Raw genomic sequence first — 12512 nt, forward strand, 5'->3', positions numbered from 1 at the left:
GTCTACTAAAATGTGTTGTACTGGGAATAGCATGCCTGCATTGGTGGATCCCATGTCCTCTAATATATGGCTATGGATTGCTGGTACATCTGTGACTCAATCAAGGGCTAGACTAACTGGGGAGGCACCTCATAGTTGAAGACCAAATGACAGACCTGAGACTTGAAGGACTAAGACACTGGAATTATCAAACTGTCCAACTAAAGGATGTGTACAGACCATCAGGCATGAAAATGTTTGACTAGTTATAACTAGTTGTGACAGGAGTACAATATTGGTGCCTCAGAAATCTTCAGGTACTTGCACTGGAAGAGTATGTCAATGTGAGTTTGGATTTGACAGAATGCTCCACACTCTCCATCAGTGAGGAGAGTGCAATTTTAGCCTATGGAAGTGAACTCTTTGACCTATGAGCTGGGCCACTGTAATTATGCGGCTAGAGAGGGTCAATTTATGCGGCAGTGTTGAGTAAATTATGCAGCAAGAAAAGGCAACATATACAGCATAATGTGGCACAATGTCTGATAGTATTTCTTCACTATTTTTACAAGTTTACACTTGTTAACACTGTCTGGGCATAGGCTGCACATAATTACTATGAGTGTTATACCCAAACATAGCGATAAGCAACAAAAGGGTGACCAGTTAAGCTTTGCAAAGAGCCTTTCACTGTGCAGCAACACATGTTGCTACATTTTAGTAACTATTGACCACTTGAACTAAAAACATATTTTTGTTAAAATCTGCATTTTATGCAGCATATGATTGATTATGTGGCAAATGTGGCAGAGCTGTAGTTATGTGAAAAACGCTGCAGCCACACAATCGCATAATTCCAGTGGCCCTGCCAAATGACACTCAAATGATTATTTTCCTAGGAAAGTATTGGTCGACTGAAAGTACAATAGGAAACTTCATTGGGATCATTAGAGGATCCTGACTGGAAGAAGGGACAGTTGCCTCCTAGAGAGGCAGTGATCAGAGCCGGTTTTATACTGGTGCAACTGAAAATCCTCCACACAATGTACTAACCATGGTTATCGCTTTATTCATTTTGTAGCATTCCCACATCCAAGTGTCTTAGAGGGAGCCACTAATAAGGGACCATTCTCCGCATCGTAGAAGCGAGTCCTAAACTCCAGCGCTTCGGTCAAGATTTCATGAGAATGTTGTCCAAAGTGTTGAGCTCGTATATGGTTGTTACTAGTTGGACCAGTGCTTCTAGGTAATGAGGCGACCAGGATCTATCAAGACACTACAAAACGTTTATTAAATGTGTTGGTAAGTTGCTTGAAGGGTTGTGATGCAGAATGGATATCCCATTGTTCCACAACATCCTGCCTCCTAAATAGCAACATAGAGCATATATTGGATCTACTAGTAAATATAAAGCCTACAATTAGGTTGTTAGAAAAAAAAATTGGTCTGATTTACTGGACTGTCCACTTGGCGGGGTGTTGATTTGTGTGGGCACAGGGCAGGCATGACGGGGAACTGACCTGCTGGTGGTCCTAGACCTCTCTGCCCTTTCTGTGATGCTTGGAGTTAAACACATTTGGGGGATCTGCCTGGTGACAGGGACCCCGGTAGGTACAGAGCGCTATGCGGTGCCCTGGTGTACGTGTTGGTATGGAACTGTGGTACGCTGAAGTCATCTGCGGCGTACTACAAGGATCCTCACTCAGCTCCACCCTCTTCAACGTCTACATGAGCCCTCTTGCAGCCATCGCACGCAAACACAACCTCAACATCATCTCCTACGCCGACGACACCCAGCTGATCCTCTCCCTCACCAACGACCCCGCCACCGCCAGCCTACACGAAGGGATGAAAGACGTCGCCGAGTGGATGAACAGCCGCCTGAAACTGAACTCAGACAAGACGGAAGTCCACATCCTTGGATCATCGCCCTCCGCCTGGGACGACTCCTGGTGGCCCCCTAACCTGGGCACCACCCCCAAGCCAAAGGACCACGCACGAAACCTGGGCTTCATCCTGGACTCCTCCCTCTCGATGACCAGACAAGTCAATGCCATATCGTCATTGTGCTTCAACACCCTGCGCATGCTCCGTAAGATCTTCCGATGGATTCCCACCGAAACCAGGAAGACAGTCTCCCAGGCACTAGTCACCAGCCGACTGGACTACGGGAACACCCTCTATGCTGGAACCACTGCCAAACTACAGAAAAGACTCCAGCGCATACAGAACGCCTCCGCACGACTTATCCTGGACATCCCTCGCCACAGCCGCATCTCGACCGACCTGAGAGACCTGCACTGGCTCCCCGTCAACAAGAGGATCACGTTCAGACTCCTCACCCATGCTCACAAGGCTCTCCACGACATGGGCCCGAAGTACCTCAACAGCCGCCTCACTTTCCACACACCAACCCGCCAGTTACGATCGGCCAGCCTCGCGCTCGCCGCCGTTCCACGCATCCGCAGAGCCACCGCTGGAGGAAGATCCTTCTCCTACCTGGCGGCCAAGACATGGAACTCTCTCCCCATCCACCTATGGCTGACCCAGGACCACCTCTCCTTCAGGAAACATCTCAAGACCTGGCTTTTCGAGCAGTAACGGACCCCTCCCCCCAGCGCCTTGAGACCCTACTGGGTTAGTTGCGCGCTATACAAATGATTGATTGATTGATGGATTGATTGAACTGTAGTTATTGCCCATCCCTCTGAGACGTAGGGGAAGTTGTCACTAATGTATGCTTGTCAATAATTTCTCTGATGCCCTTGGTGGGGTGATGGATAAGGAAAAGGGACCTTCTGGCACTATGCCTTCTGGAGAGTTGCGATGTAATGGAAAAGTGGAGACAATCGTTGTATTGCTTGTACAATCTTTGAGTTGTTTGCTCATCTTACATTCTATAATCTAATCAAAATGTCTTCTTAACCGTGGTTTTCATTTCTCCTGATACTGTGTGAATAAAGGGAGTGCTATATTCTCAGAGAGAAATAGTGGACACTTTTTCAGGTTTGGACATACTGAAAGAGCCACGATCTAGGACTTTTATACGATTTTATGTATAACACAAGTATATTTTTTTTAACATTGTAAACGTAATTTATGCATCTTTTGCATGAATAATCATTTAGGAACCTTATAGACACATATAAAATACGTTTCAGTGCTTTTTTGTTCCATTTGTTATTTTATGTTATTATTAAAAGGGGGGGGGGGGGGGGGATGTCGGCTTTTGATGTTTTCCCAAATTTGTTTCCAGCCTTTGAATCAGTAAAATACCTAATCCCCAGTGCAGCCCTGCTTGAAACCATGCGTACTTTGTTGCAAACTTTGAAACATTGTTTGCCAGAGACGGGCGGTGCTGTGCACGGCTCCGCACAGCCCGCACGTGCACAGCCGCTCTCAGGGTGGTCTCCAGGAATGTTTGCCGAAGCGCCCCAGCTGCAAGGTCGGTGGACTCGCCTGGAACCCACTCTAAACACCGACCGCGCGGCCCCGCCTCGTGAGGTTTTTGTCCCGCTATCAATTAACTCCTGCCGCATTAAAGTGAAACAGGACCCGTGCAGGCGTGGCGCGTGCCCTGCCCAGACCCCAAAGTGGTGCCCGGGAGCTGGGCGTTGACCTGGGTCCTGTTCCCTTCCTCCGGTGCCGCCCGCGGCGCCCAGAGCAGAGCATGACTTTGAGCCCATCGGGGGGTGGGGGTTTAGCAGGCTTTAAGCAGGGGTCATGCGCAGAGAGGCGCCTGGAAATCACGCTAATCACTAATCCGTCTCCCAGCCGGGACCCGTCGCCATAGTCACACCAGAGGCAGCGGCGGCAGCGACCGGGCGAGAGATAAGGGAGCGAGAAGGAAGAGAGGTGCGAAAAAAGTACTCACTGGTCCCCTCTCGCGCCAGCAAGGACAGCATGGCCGACGCTCTCCAGAACGGAATGACCGAGGTGCCCCTGGGGGCAGGTGAGGCGCCTAAACATGAAGGGGAGCTTAAAGTGACGGAAGCGGCCTCTGCAGGTGAGGGAGCAGGGGATGAAGGGGTGAATGGAGCAGAAAACAAGGAGTCCCAGGACCCTAACCTTAAGAACGATGCAGGCCCCAGACAGGATAATGAGAAAGTGGTGAATGGCGTGGAAGAGAAAACTGCCAGTCCTGGAGATGCTGTGGAACCTGCAGTACCAACTGAAGAGGAAGAGAGAAGGGCAAAGGCAGTGGGTGTTGAGGGACAAGAGGGGTCTGTGGAGAAGACCTCCATCCCAGGGGTTGGAGAGGTTGAGGTGCACTCTGAGCCAAAGGAGGAAGGGAAAGAGCCAGTGAATGAGGAGGAAAGTCCAGTGGGAGCGATGACCCCCAGCCATGGAGTGGACTCAGAGCCCACAGCATGTCCTGAAGAAGGGGAGGGGGTGAAGAAGACCGTGGAAGTGGAGGCTGATGTAAAATCTGAAGAAAAACATGAGGAGGAGCCCCCCAATCCAGAAAAGGGCACAGAACCAGAGGTGAGCCCTAGTGAAGAAGAGAGCAAGGCACCCATGGGGAAGGATGAAGGAAAGGTAGCCCGAGGCGACTCCAGCAGCAGCAGCAGTGAAAGCAGCGGTGACAGCTCAAGTAGCGATGAGGAGGAAGAGGAGAACGAAAAGGCTGAAAAGAAGGATAAAGGGCCAGAAAATGCAGATGACCCGTCTGCAGGAAACAGAGGAACAGGGGAACAAATTGAACTAACAACGGTGGAAGGAGACACGGCTGAAGGTGATAAGAAAGTGGAGGACAGCTCAGAAGCCAAAAATGAGCCCCAACCACCTCAGGAAGACACAGTAGGGCAACCTGAAGAAGGTAGTCAACCAGCAGGAGAAACTACAAATGGGAATGCGGAGACTGGAGAATCTATAATAGAACCATCAAAAACTACAGAGGCTCCCAAAGAACCTGTAGACATAGGCGTATCTCCAGGGGAACTTGCAGGGGCAGCGGTAGAGCCCTGCGGTCCCACAGAGGTGGCACTTACACCCGCAGAACCTGTAAAGGCAGAAGAAATCCCTGCATGTCCAACCGAGATTGAAGAACCTACAAAAGTACCTGCAGATGTTGTGGAACCGCAGGAAGAGCCAGTGCCAGTACAGAAGCCTCACACGGAACCCGTCCAAGGTACAGAACAACCGGGGGAGACAGCCCCGGTGGAAGAGACCTCTGCTGAACCTGCCATGCTTGAGGCTGCCCAGGTGGAGACACCCAGTGGAGAACTTTCACAGGTGGCGTTGAACTCTGAGGAAATCCATGGTTTGCCTGGAGAAGCCTCAGACAGCATCACTGGGGCAGGTGACGAGGCAGTCAAAGGAGAGGACAATCAAACAAGGGTAGAGGAGGCCTCAGTGGAAGGGGCCTCACTGGCAGGAGATCACACGAAACATGAGGGTTCGGTCCCTAATGAACTCCCAGAAGTGGAGATGGTAAAAAGCAATGAGATTGCCGAAATCACAGAAGCAAGTGAAAATGGATATGCGCCAGAGGTAGAGAAAACTGCACCTTCTGAACCAGAACCGACTCCCCCACACGGAGTTCTGCAGGAAAATGGTACCGAGAAGGAGTCGGACGCCATCCCAGTAACTCTGGTGACCACATCAGGCAAGCAGGAGCACGACATATCACTCTTTGTAAAGGTAAACCTGTCTCTTTAGCCTACATTAGGTGACACTTACCTCAAGTCACTCCGGCTTGTCACCTCTGTGGCCTTTGTGGTTATTAATGTGTTGAGTTTTATTGCATTGGGTCAGATGTATTGTAGTGTACTAGCTTCTAAAATCCAATTACAATACTAAAGGTATGCCGCTGTGCACAGGCAATTACACTAATTATTCTTCAGGTCGTTGCAGTTGAAATACATTTCTGAGTGTGTGAGCACTGCAATTGGTCGTGGGGAGCAGTATCAAGTCCTATCTTCAACTGATTGGAACTGCTCTAGTGGTTAACATTGCAAGTGCTGGATGATAACACAATTGTTGTATCAAGTGGTCTTGAGAAAAAGAAACAAGCATAAGCAACAAAAAGCACGCTGGCATTTTTAAATGAACTGTAGTTTTTTGTCAGAATATTACCCATGTAATTTTTTTTTTGAGGCCCAGTATTTACAGGCCTGAAGCTAAATGTTACATAATTGTGCTGCATACATTTAATTACTGCATGCAGCTTTAAAGCAAAGGTAATCATTGCCCAGCCTAATTTTCATTTGTCTGCTTAAACCCTGGCTACAAGTTGCTAAACGTTTAGTAAATCTATAGGCAGGAAGCATAATATACTGAGCCGTTTATGTAGGGCTATTCCACCTCTTTTTCAGTTTTGTAAAGCATGTTTTTTGTTTTCGGGCAAAATACGTAGACAAAGTACTATGTTTTGCACTACATCATACCATTATTGACAGTACCTGTAGTGTTACTTCCCCAAAGCATTAGACGTTGCAGTTCCATAAGAACTGTAATTCTTTTGAAAAATCGTATTAAGTCACATAATTATAACTTACATAGTGCAAACCTAAATCTCTTTAACGCGCAGTAGAACTCTGCAGGAAAATGTTTGGAAAAGTTAATCACTAACAAATCTTATCTTCAGACAGGGAATAAGTAAATGTTTTGAATTACCAGAATGATTGCAAAATTCAATGAATGCGCCAACCCTCAAAAAAGAAAAAAAATAGGGAAAATGACATCTTGGATGAAAATGCTATAGTCAGTGCATCGTTGGTAACATGATGGGCATAAATAATCGGATGGCGCGACTACCAAGAGGCATAAAATGTATATCTTGTATATTTTAAAGCCCATTCTTGACTACCACATACTCACTTCCTCCCAAGTTTCACTTAACCTACAATGTCAGTAATGGTAGTGTGTGGTGGTGGTACAGCGTTGTATTTTGCTGGTTGCTTCCCTCAAACTCCCACTAGGTTGTCGTGCTTGTTTCTGCATATCTGTACCTGGCACTCCGCTGTAAACATCTGGGAATGCATTAAATGAGATTGCATTCAGAGTGACTCTGTAGGTAATGGAGACATTTAACGGGAAGATAAGATAAGGTCTTTGCTATGCTCGGTCACTTTGGCAATGAGTAGAAAGGTCATTTTGAAAGGGAGCAGTAGGTAGTTTAATAAAGTATGGGGGTCTTTATACTGCGGATGTGGGGGTGCATATCGGGTATTGCTGGGTCGAGGCCACACTTGTGACCTCTTTCTAGCCCTCTGACCAATCTTTGGGGATGTGGCATGAAATCATATGAGCATCATGGTAACTCCAGTGGTCAAGGTCAATGTGCTGGCCTGTTCAGCTATTCAGATGTTGGCAGCAAGCTGTGGGGGGCACTAGCGATTCATTACTGAGGCTAGTTCTTGGTGCTCTGAGTAGTCATCATCTTGTTTTGTTAGTGGAGGGGTGTGGTCACTGGTTAGAGGCGGCAGACCCGGAAGCAGAGAACGGCCCGGGGCCAGGGTTCAATTCCAGACGCGGCAGGGTCGTGGACCAGGGTCAGCGGACTCGATAATTCTCGCCTCGGTGCCTACTCTAACCAGGGATCACACTCGGCAACTCTGGGCATTAGCTTGCCTCATCTCTACAACGGCCCCCCACATTTGCCGGGGATGCCTGGTTTCACCTTGGAGATACTCAGTAGGGACCATCTCACAGGGATAGCCAGGACGGGTTTCCCAGCGGTCTACAGCGCTACGACGCCTCAGGGCAGCAGTGCGCTTTACAAGACACATTACATTACATTGTTTTCAGCACTACTGCGAGAGGTGAGATTTCCTGGAAACCCTCATTGTCAGTGCCAGCTAGGGTGAACTGCCTGGCTTTTTGACTGTTTTTAGCACATTGTTCTTCGGGATGGGGAGGGCTTGTCTTTCTTTTACATAACTGTGACTTGTGTGTTGTGTTGTGCAACAGATCTCGTCCCATTTATCTTGAAGATGCACAACAGCTGTGGTATCCAATTTCGATCCAGAAAGGTTGAAGTTATGACACCCTTTAGAATATTCCCAACATGCGTTTACATAAGATGGATCTTAAACAAACTCATTGACTTGGTCAGTGGTCTTCATTAAAGTAGGGTGTTGATCTGATGTCAGTGGTCATCATTAAAGTAGGGTGTTGATCTGATGCTCCTGGAAAAGAGATGTAGAATTCACCTGTACCAGATTCTGTTCTGGGCATCCCAAGCCTCACCTCCACCTTTGTGATGGGAAACAGCCATTATAAACCAGTTGTTTCTACACATGCCATTACAACACAAGCGTTACAGCACATGCATCATTAGAACACATAGACTTTACTATGCAATTATTTTACTGGGCTTATGCTTAACCACGCATGCGTTTACAACAAATTTTGTTGTAAAGGTATGTATGGTAAAAGCATATGTGTAGTAAAAAAAAATATATGCATATGTGTGGAAACAGACATGTTGGTAGGTGATCCATGTCGTTTGAGGAAATGGAGAGACTCTTCCGCTTCCTCACAACAATGTGCACCACCCCCTCAGACAAGCTGCCTGCACGAACCACAAGGAGAGAAAGTAAGGGGTATTGGACCTGGGGTTGGGGGCTACTATTTTAGGGGCTGGGGGCAGGGAGGTCACACAGTGGTAGTGTTTTAGAATTTACGATGGGGAAAGGGCTGGGGGTCACGCGGGGGTAGTGTTTTATGGTTTAGGGTAGGGAAAGTGCTGGGGGCCAGGGGGAGTTGCGTAGGGGTAGTGTTTTAGGGTTTAAAGTAGGGAAAGTGCTTAGGGCCGGGCAGGGGTAGGGTTTAGGCTAGGGAAAGGGCTGGGGCGTCGCATGGGAAGGGAATTTCTTTAGAAGGGTTGGAGGCCGAGGGTGGGGTGCGCCAGGGACCAGGATTAGGGTTTAAGGTAGATATCAGGGGAACTGTTACCATGCATATGCTTTTATCATAGATGCTTTTGCAACGAATTTCATTGTAAAAGCATGCATGGTAAAGGTAATTTTGTTGAGAAAATATGCATGGTAAAGGTATGCGTTGTAATGGCATTCACTTTGTAAGGCATGCGTTATAACGGAATGCGATGTTACGTCATACAACCGTTGTGACTGTAATACCTAACAGCACTGTTATGTTTATTGGTTGTCTGCATGGCCCTATACCCTGTTTAGACCTAGATATGTCTAAAATGTTGACTAGGTTTAGAGCATAGTTCGCCTTACAACTTGATGAAGATTATCAAGCTGAGAGAGTAGGTCTTCATCACTTAAATTCTAAATATTTATTCATAATTAACAGTGATATTGGGGGTCAGTCAGTAAGATTCCAATCGGCTTCCATGCAAACTACTTTAATTCATGGCAGACACTCCCAATCAATTATAAAAAGAAGGAAACATTTTGAATTTTCAAGAGAAAATAAATGTATCTCTCCTAAAATTAAATTATTTGTATACTTTCATTGACTGTGATACTTGAGTGTTGTGACAGTGAAACATGTCTACACTTCTCGATGGATAGCTTTTTCCCACACTTAATGTCAAGGCCAAGGTTTTTATTAGAGATTTAGATCTTACAACGAGATCTACAATATACAAAATACATCAGTTAATTTAACTTTGAAAATGAGCTAAAAAACGTGAATTTTTTACAACACATTAATTTATTAACCAGGCAATTTGTCATCTCCATAGCAGCTTTAGCTAATGTAATGCAATCTTTTTTTAAAAAGTGGTTTACATTTTTTCGTTGGTAGACCTTTAAAGCACGTTTCAAAAAAGAGGCCAAAACCTTTCTCATGGGTAAATTCCTCATCTAAGGCCTGCCCTCATCCACCACTTTGGGACAGATGAATCTAAGTCTATTGCCTCTCACCCAGATCACATTCTCTCCGCGGAGAATACGTGGGACCTTTGTTTTTACTGTCACTAACGGTGATTTGAACCTTCTCCTGTATCCCCCTCTCTCCCTTTGTTCTTAGCACCACACCCCTAGCCAGCCTATCTGTTGATTATGTATTTTTATGCACTTTAAACTTTGTTTTTGTTCACCATTGTACCTTGTAAAGCGCTCTGATACCCTCACGGGTCAAGTTTGCACTCTATAAAACACAAAAATAAAAAATAAATAAAAATGGGACAGACAAATATAACATGTTAATAGTCTGTATGTCATTATAACATAATTGCATATTCTTTCCTCCAAATCTAAATATTGCCATGCATCTGTCACAGTTTTTAGTGGTAGACATTTCAACCTTCATAGCATTATCTGTAATGTAATGTAATGTAATGTAATGATATCTTGTAAAGCGCCTGAATCACCCCACATGGGATATCTCCGAACTGTAGACCGCTGGGGAACCCGTCCTGGCTTTCCCTGTGAGATGGTCCCTACTGGGTATCTCCAAGGTGAAACCAGGCATCCCTGGCGTATGTGGGGGGCTGTTGTGGAGATGAGGCAAGCTAATGCCCAGAGTTGCCGAGTGTGATCCTTGGTTTGAGTAGGCACCGAGGCGAGAATTATCGAGTCCACAACCCTGCCGCGTCGGGAATTGAACCCTGGTCCCGGGCCGTCCTCTGCTTCCGGGTCTGCCGCTTCTAACCAGTGAGCCACACCTGCGCACCCTATGTTCCAGGTTCCAATTAAAATAAAATTAAGCACCTGCCACCAGACATGATTGAATAATACAATAGAAACAGGATTTTGTTCTATATATATCCATATCATTCTTCATGGAGCAATTTTTCATGGTATGCTTTAGATGATTTTTAAGATGAACATAACTCTGAACGTACTTTGAATATGATCGAGTTAAAGAAAAGTGCTGCAGTGCAGATAAAATATTAGTCAAAAACAAATCAGCCTTTGTAATAGGAAGGAGAAACTCCAAGGCCATAAGACTCCTTAAAGATTTTTCTTTACCCAGTGTAGAATACAATGATACCATTGTAAAATAGTAGCTCGTCCATTTATGTAAGTGCTCATCAATCCTAATTCTAGCATTGGTACTTCCATTGGCACTATGGAATTTAAAGTGCAAATAGTGTGACATATCTTCCCCTCCACCTTATGCATGAAGTGCCCTTGATTAATATTTATTGTCTCTATAGCATATAAAAGAGTCAGGGGAATCTTCATTTTGTTATACTGTTAAGAGGTTATTAAAGTGCCTGTGACCTGTTGCTCCATAAAGTGCCTTTAGTGTGTTCCAATGAGCATATGCCTTACTTGATATATGTGCAATATGTTCATTATCAACCAAATGTGCCGACATAATTCTTCTGAGATAAGGGTACAAATTTACTACTTCATTGGTACAATTATTATAAAACTACCTATACTTTGCATTGGTCCGACACCCCTTTGGTGGAACCCTCATGACCTTGGTTTTATTTATATTAACCTTCAAGAACTGAGCGCCTCAGTAAGATGATGACAAGATATTGAGATGTTTCTGGAGGCCTTTGGACGTCAGGTCTAGCAAAACAATATCGTCCGCATACAGGAGTGTCCCTATAGGATAAGAGCCTAATTTAAGGGCATCATCAGCAACCTTACTCAGTCCGCTATACACAGTGAAAAAAGTAAGGACGCCAACAGCCATCCCTGCTTCACGCCATTTCTGGTTGGGATTTTCTGAGTCATACCCGCCAACCTCCTTGTTTTTCCAGACTTATGAAAGACAGACATTAGATAACCCAGTGCAGCATATTACAGTGTCATCAATGTAGTTGAGCTTGTAGCTTAGCCATCAGAGCCCCAGCTCTTTTCATGATGGTGACTTTTTCTGCGACCACTTATTAAAGTGGACACTCAAGAGGGCAGCGTGTTCTTCCCTCCAGCAAGGTGGTCTAGAAATCAGTGCTTATTATTTTGCGATAACTGTGCCGAAAGCAGTTATAGAAATCAATTTACTTTCACAACAACCTATCCCACATTTGTTTTGTCATTTTCTTGTCCAAGGTTTTATCAAATTAAACCAACTTAATCATTATCCTTTCAGTTTGGACTGCTCCCTTATATTAATCCACAGACCCATCTATTCGCCTACATAGGAAACCACTGTGAGCAACTCAGATCTGCAGAGCCTTGTAACCCAGTAGAATGAGATATTAGGTCACAACTATCCAGCCATCTACCACTTAGTTTTCTGCTCTATTATGATGGGAAAGCAGGCATTAAGTTCCATTCCTTCTAATAGTCCTACAATGGGCCTGAAACTGGAGTCAGTGAGCCCAGTTTCAGTCCAACCTCCCCACCGTTTGCATCCCTCTTACTCTTGTCTTCTGTCAGCAGCCTACATTTTGCCTGGATCAAACTGTTGATTCACAACAATGGCTAAGAGACCTGGAGCTTTAAGATGCCCTACTTTCTTTCTCCTCCACCAGTACGCCAAACCACAGTACTTAAGTGAACTAAGTGACCAGCACCCTTTTGATCAGTTTCTTAGGCTTTTTACCCCTGGTCATATCACCACACTGTATCCTCATTCCTTCTCCATGTAAAATCCGCCAGCAGTAAATGAAGTTTTCCTGGACCAAGACTGTTATGGCAAGCAGTTGT

The 12512-nt window shown here is 45.6% G+C and overlaps 1 protein-coding gene across 1 annotated transcript in view; it reads left to right on the forward strand.

Moving 5' to 3' along the window:
- Positions 1–3520: 3520 nt before the first annotated feature.
- The window catches only part of CLIC6 (CLIC family member 6), a 231039-nt gene continuing 222047 nt past the window's right edge, over positions 3521–12512 (forward strand). The window contains exon 1 of the mRNA XM_086935371.1: positions 3521–5622. Within this exon, the coding sequence (XP_086791497.1) occupies positions 3883–5622 (1740 nt within the window). The 5' untranslated portion in view covers positions 3521–3882. The remainder of the gene's footprint in view (positions 5623–12512) is intronic.

This window comes from Lissotriton vulgaris, chromosome 8 (genome assembly GCF_964263255.1).
Source record: "Lissotriton vulgaris chromosome 8, aLisVul1.2, whole genome shotgun sequence".
Lineage (NCBI taxonomy): Eukaryota > Metazoa > Chordata > Amphibia > Caudata > Salamandridae > Lissotriton > Lissotriton vulgaris.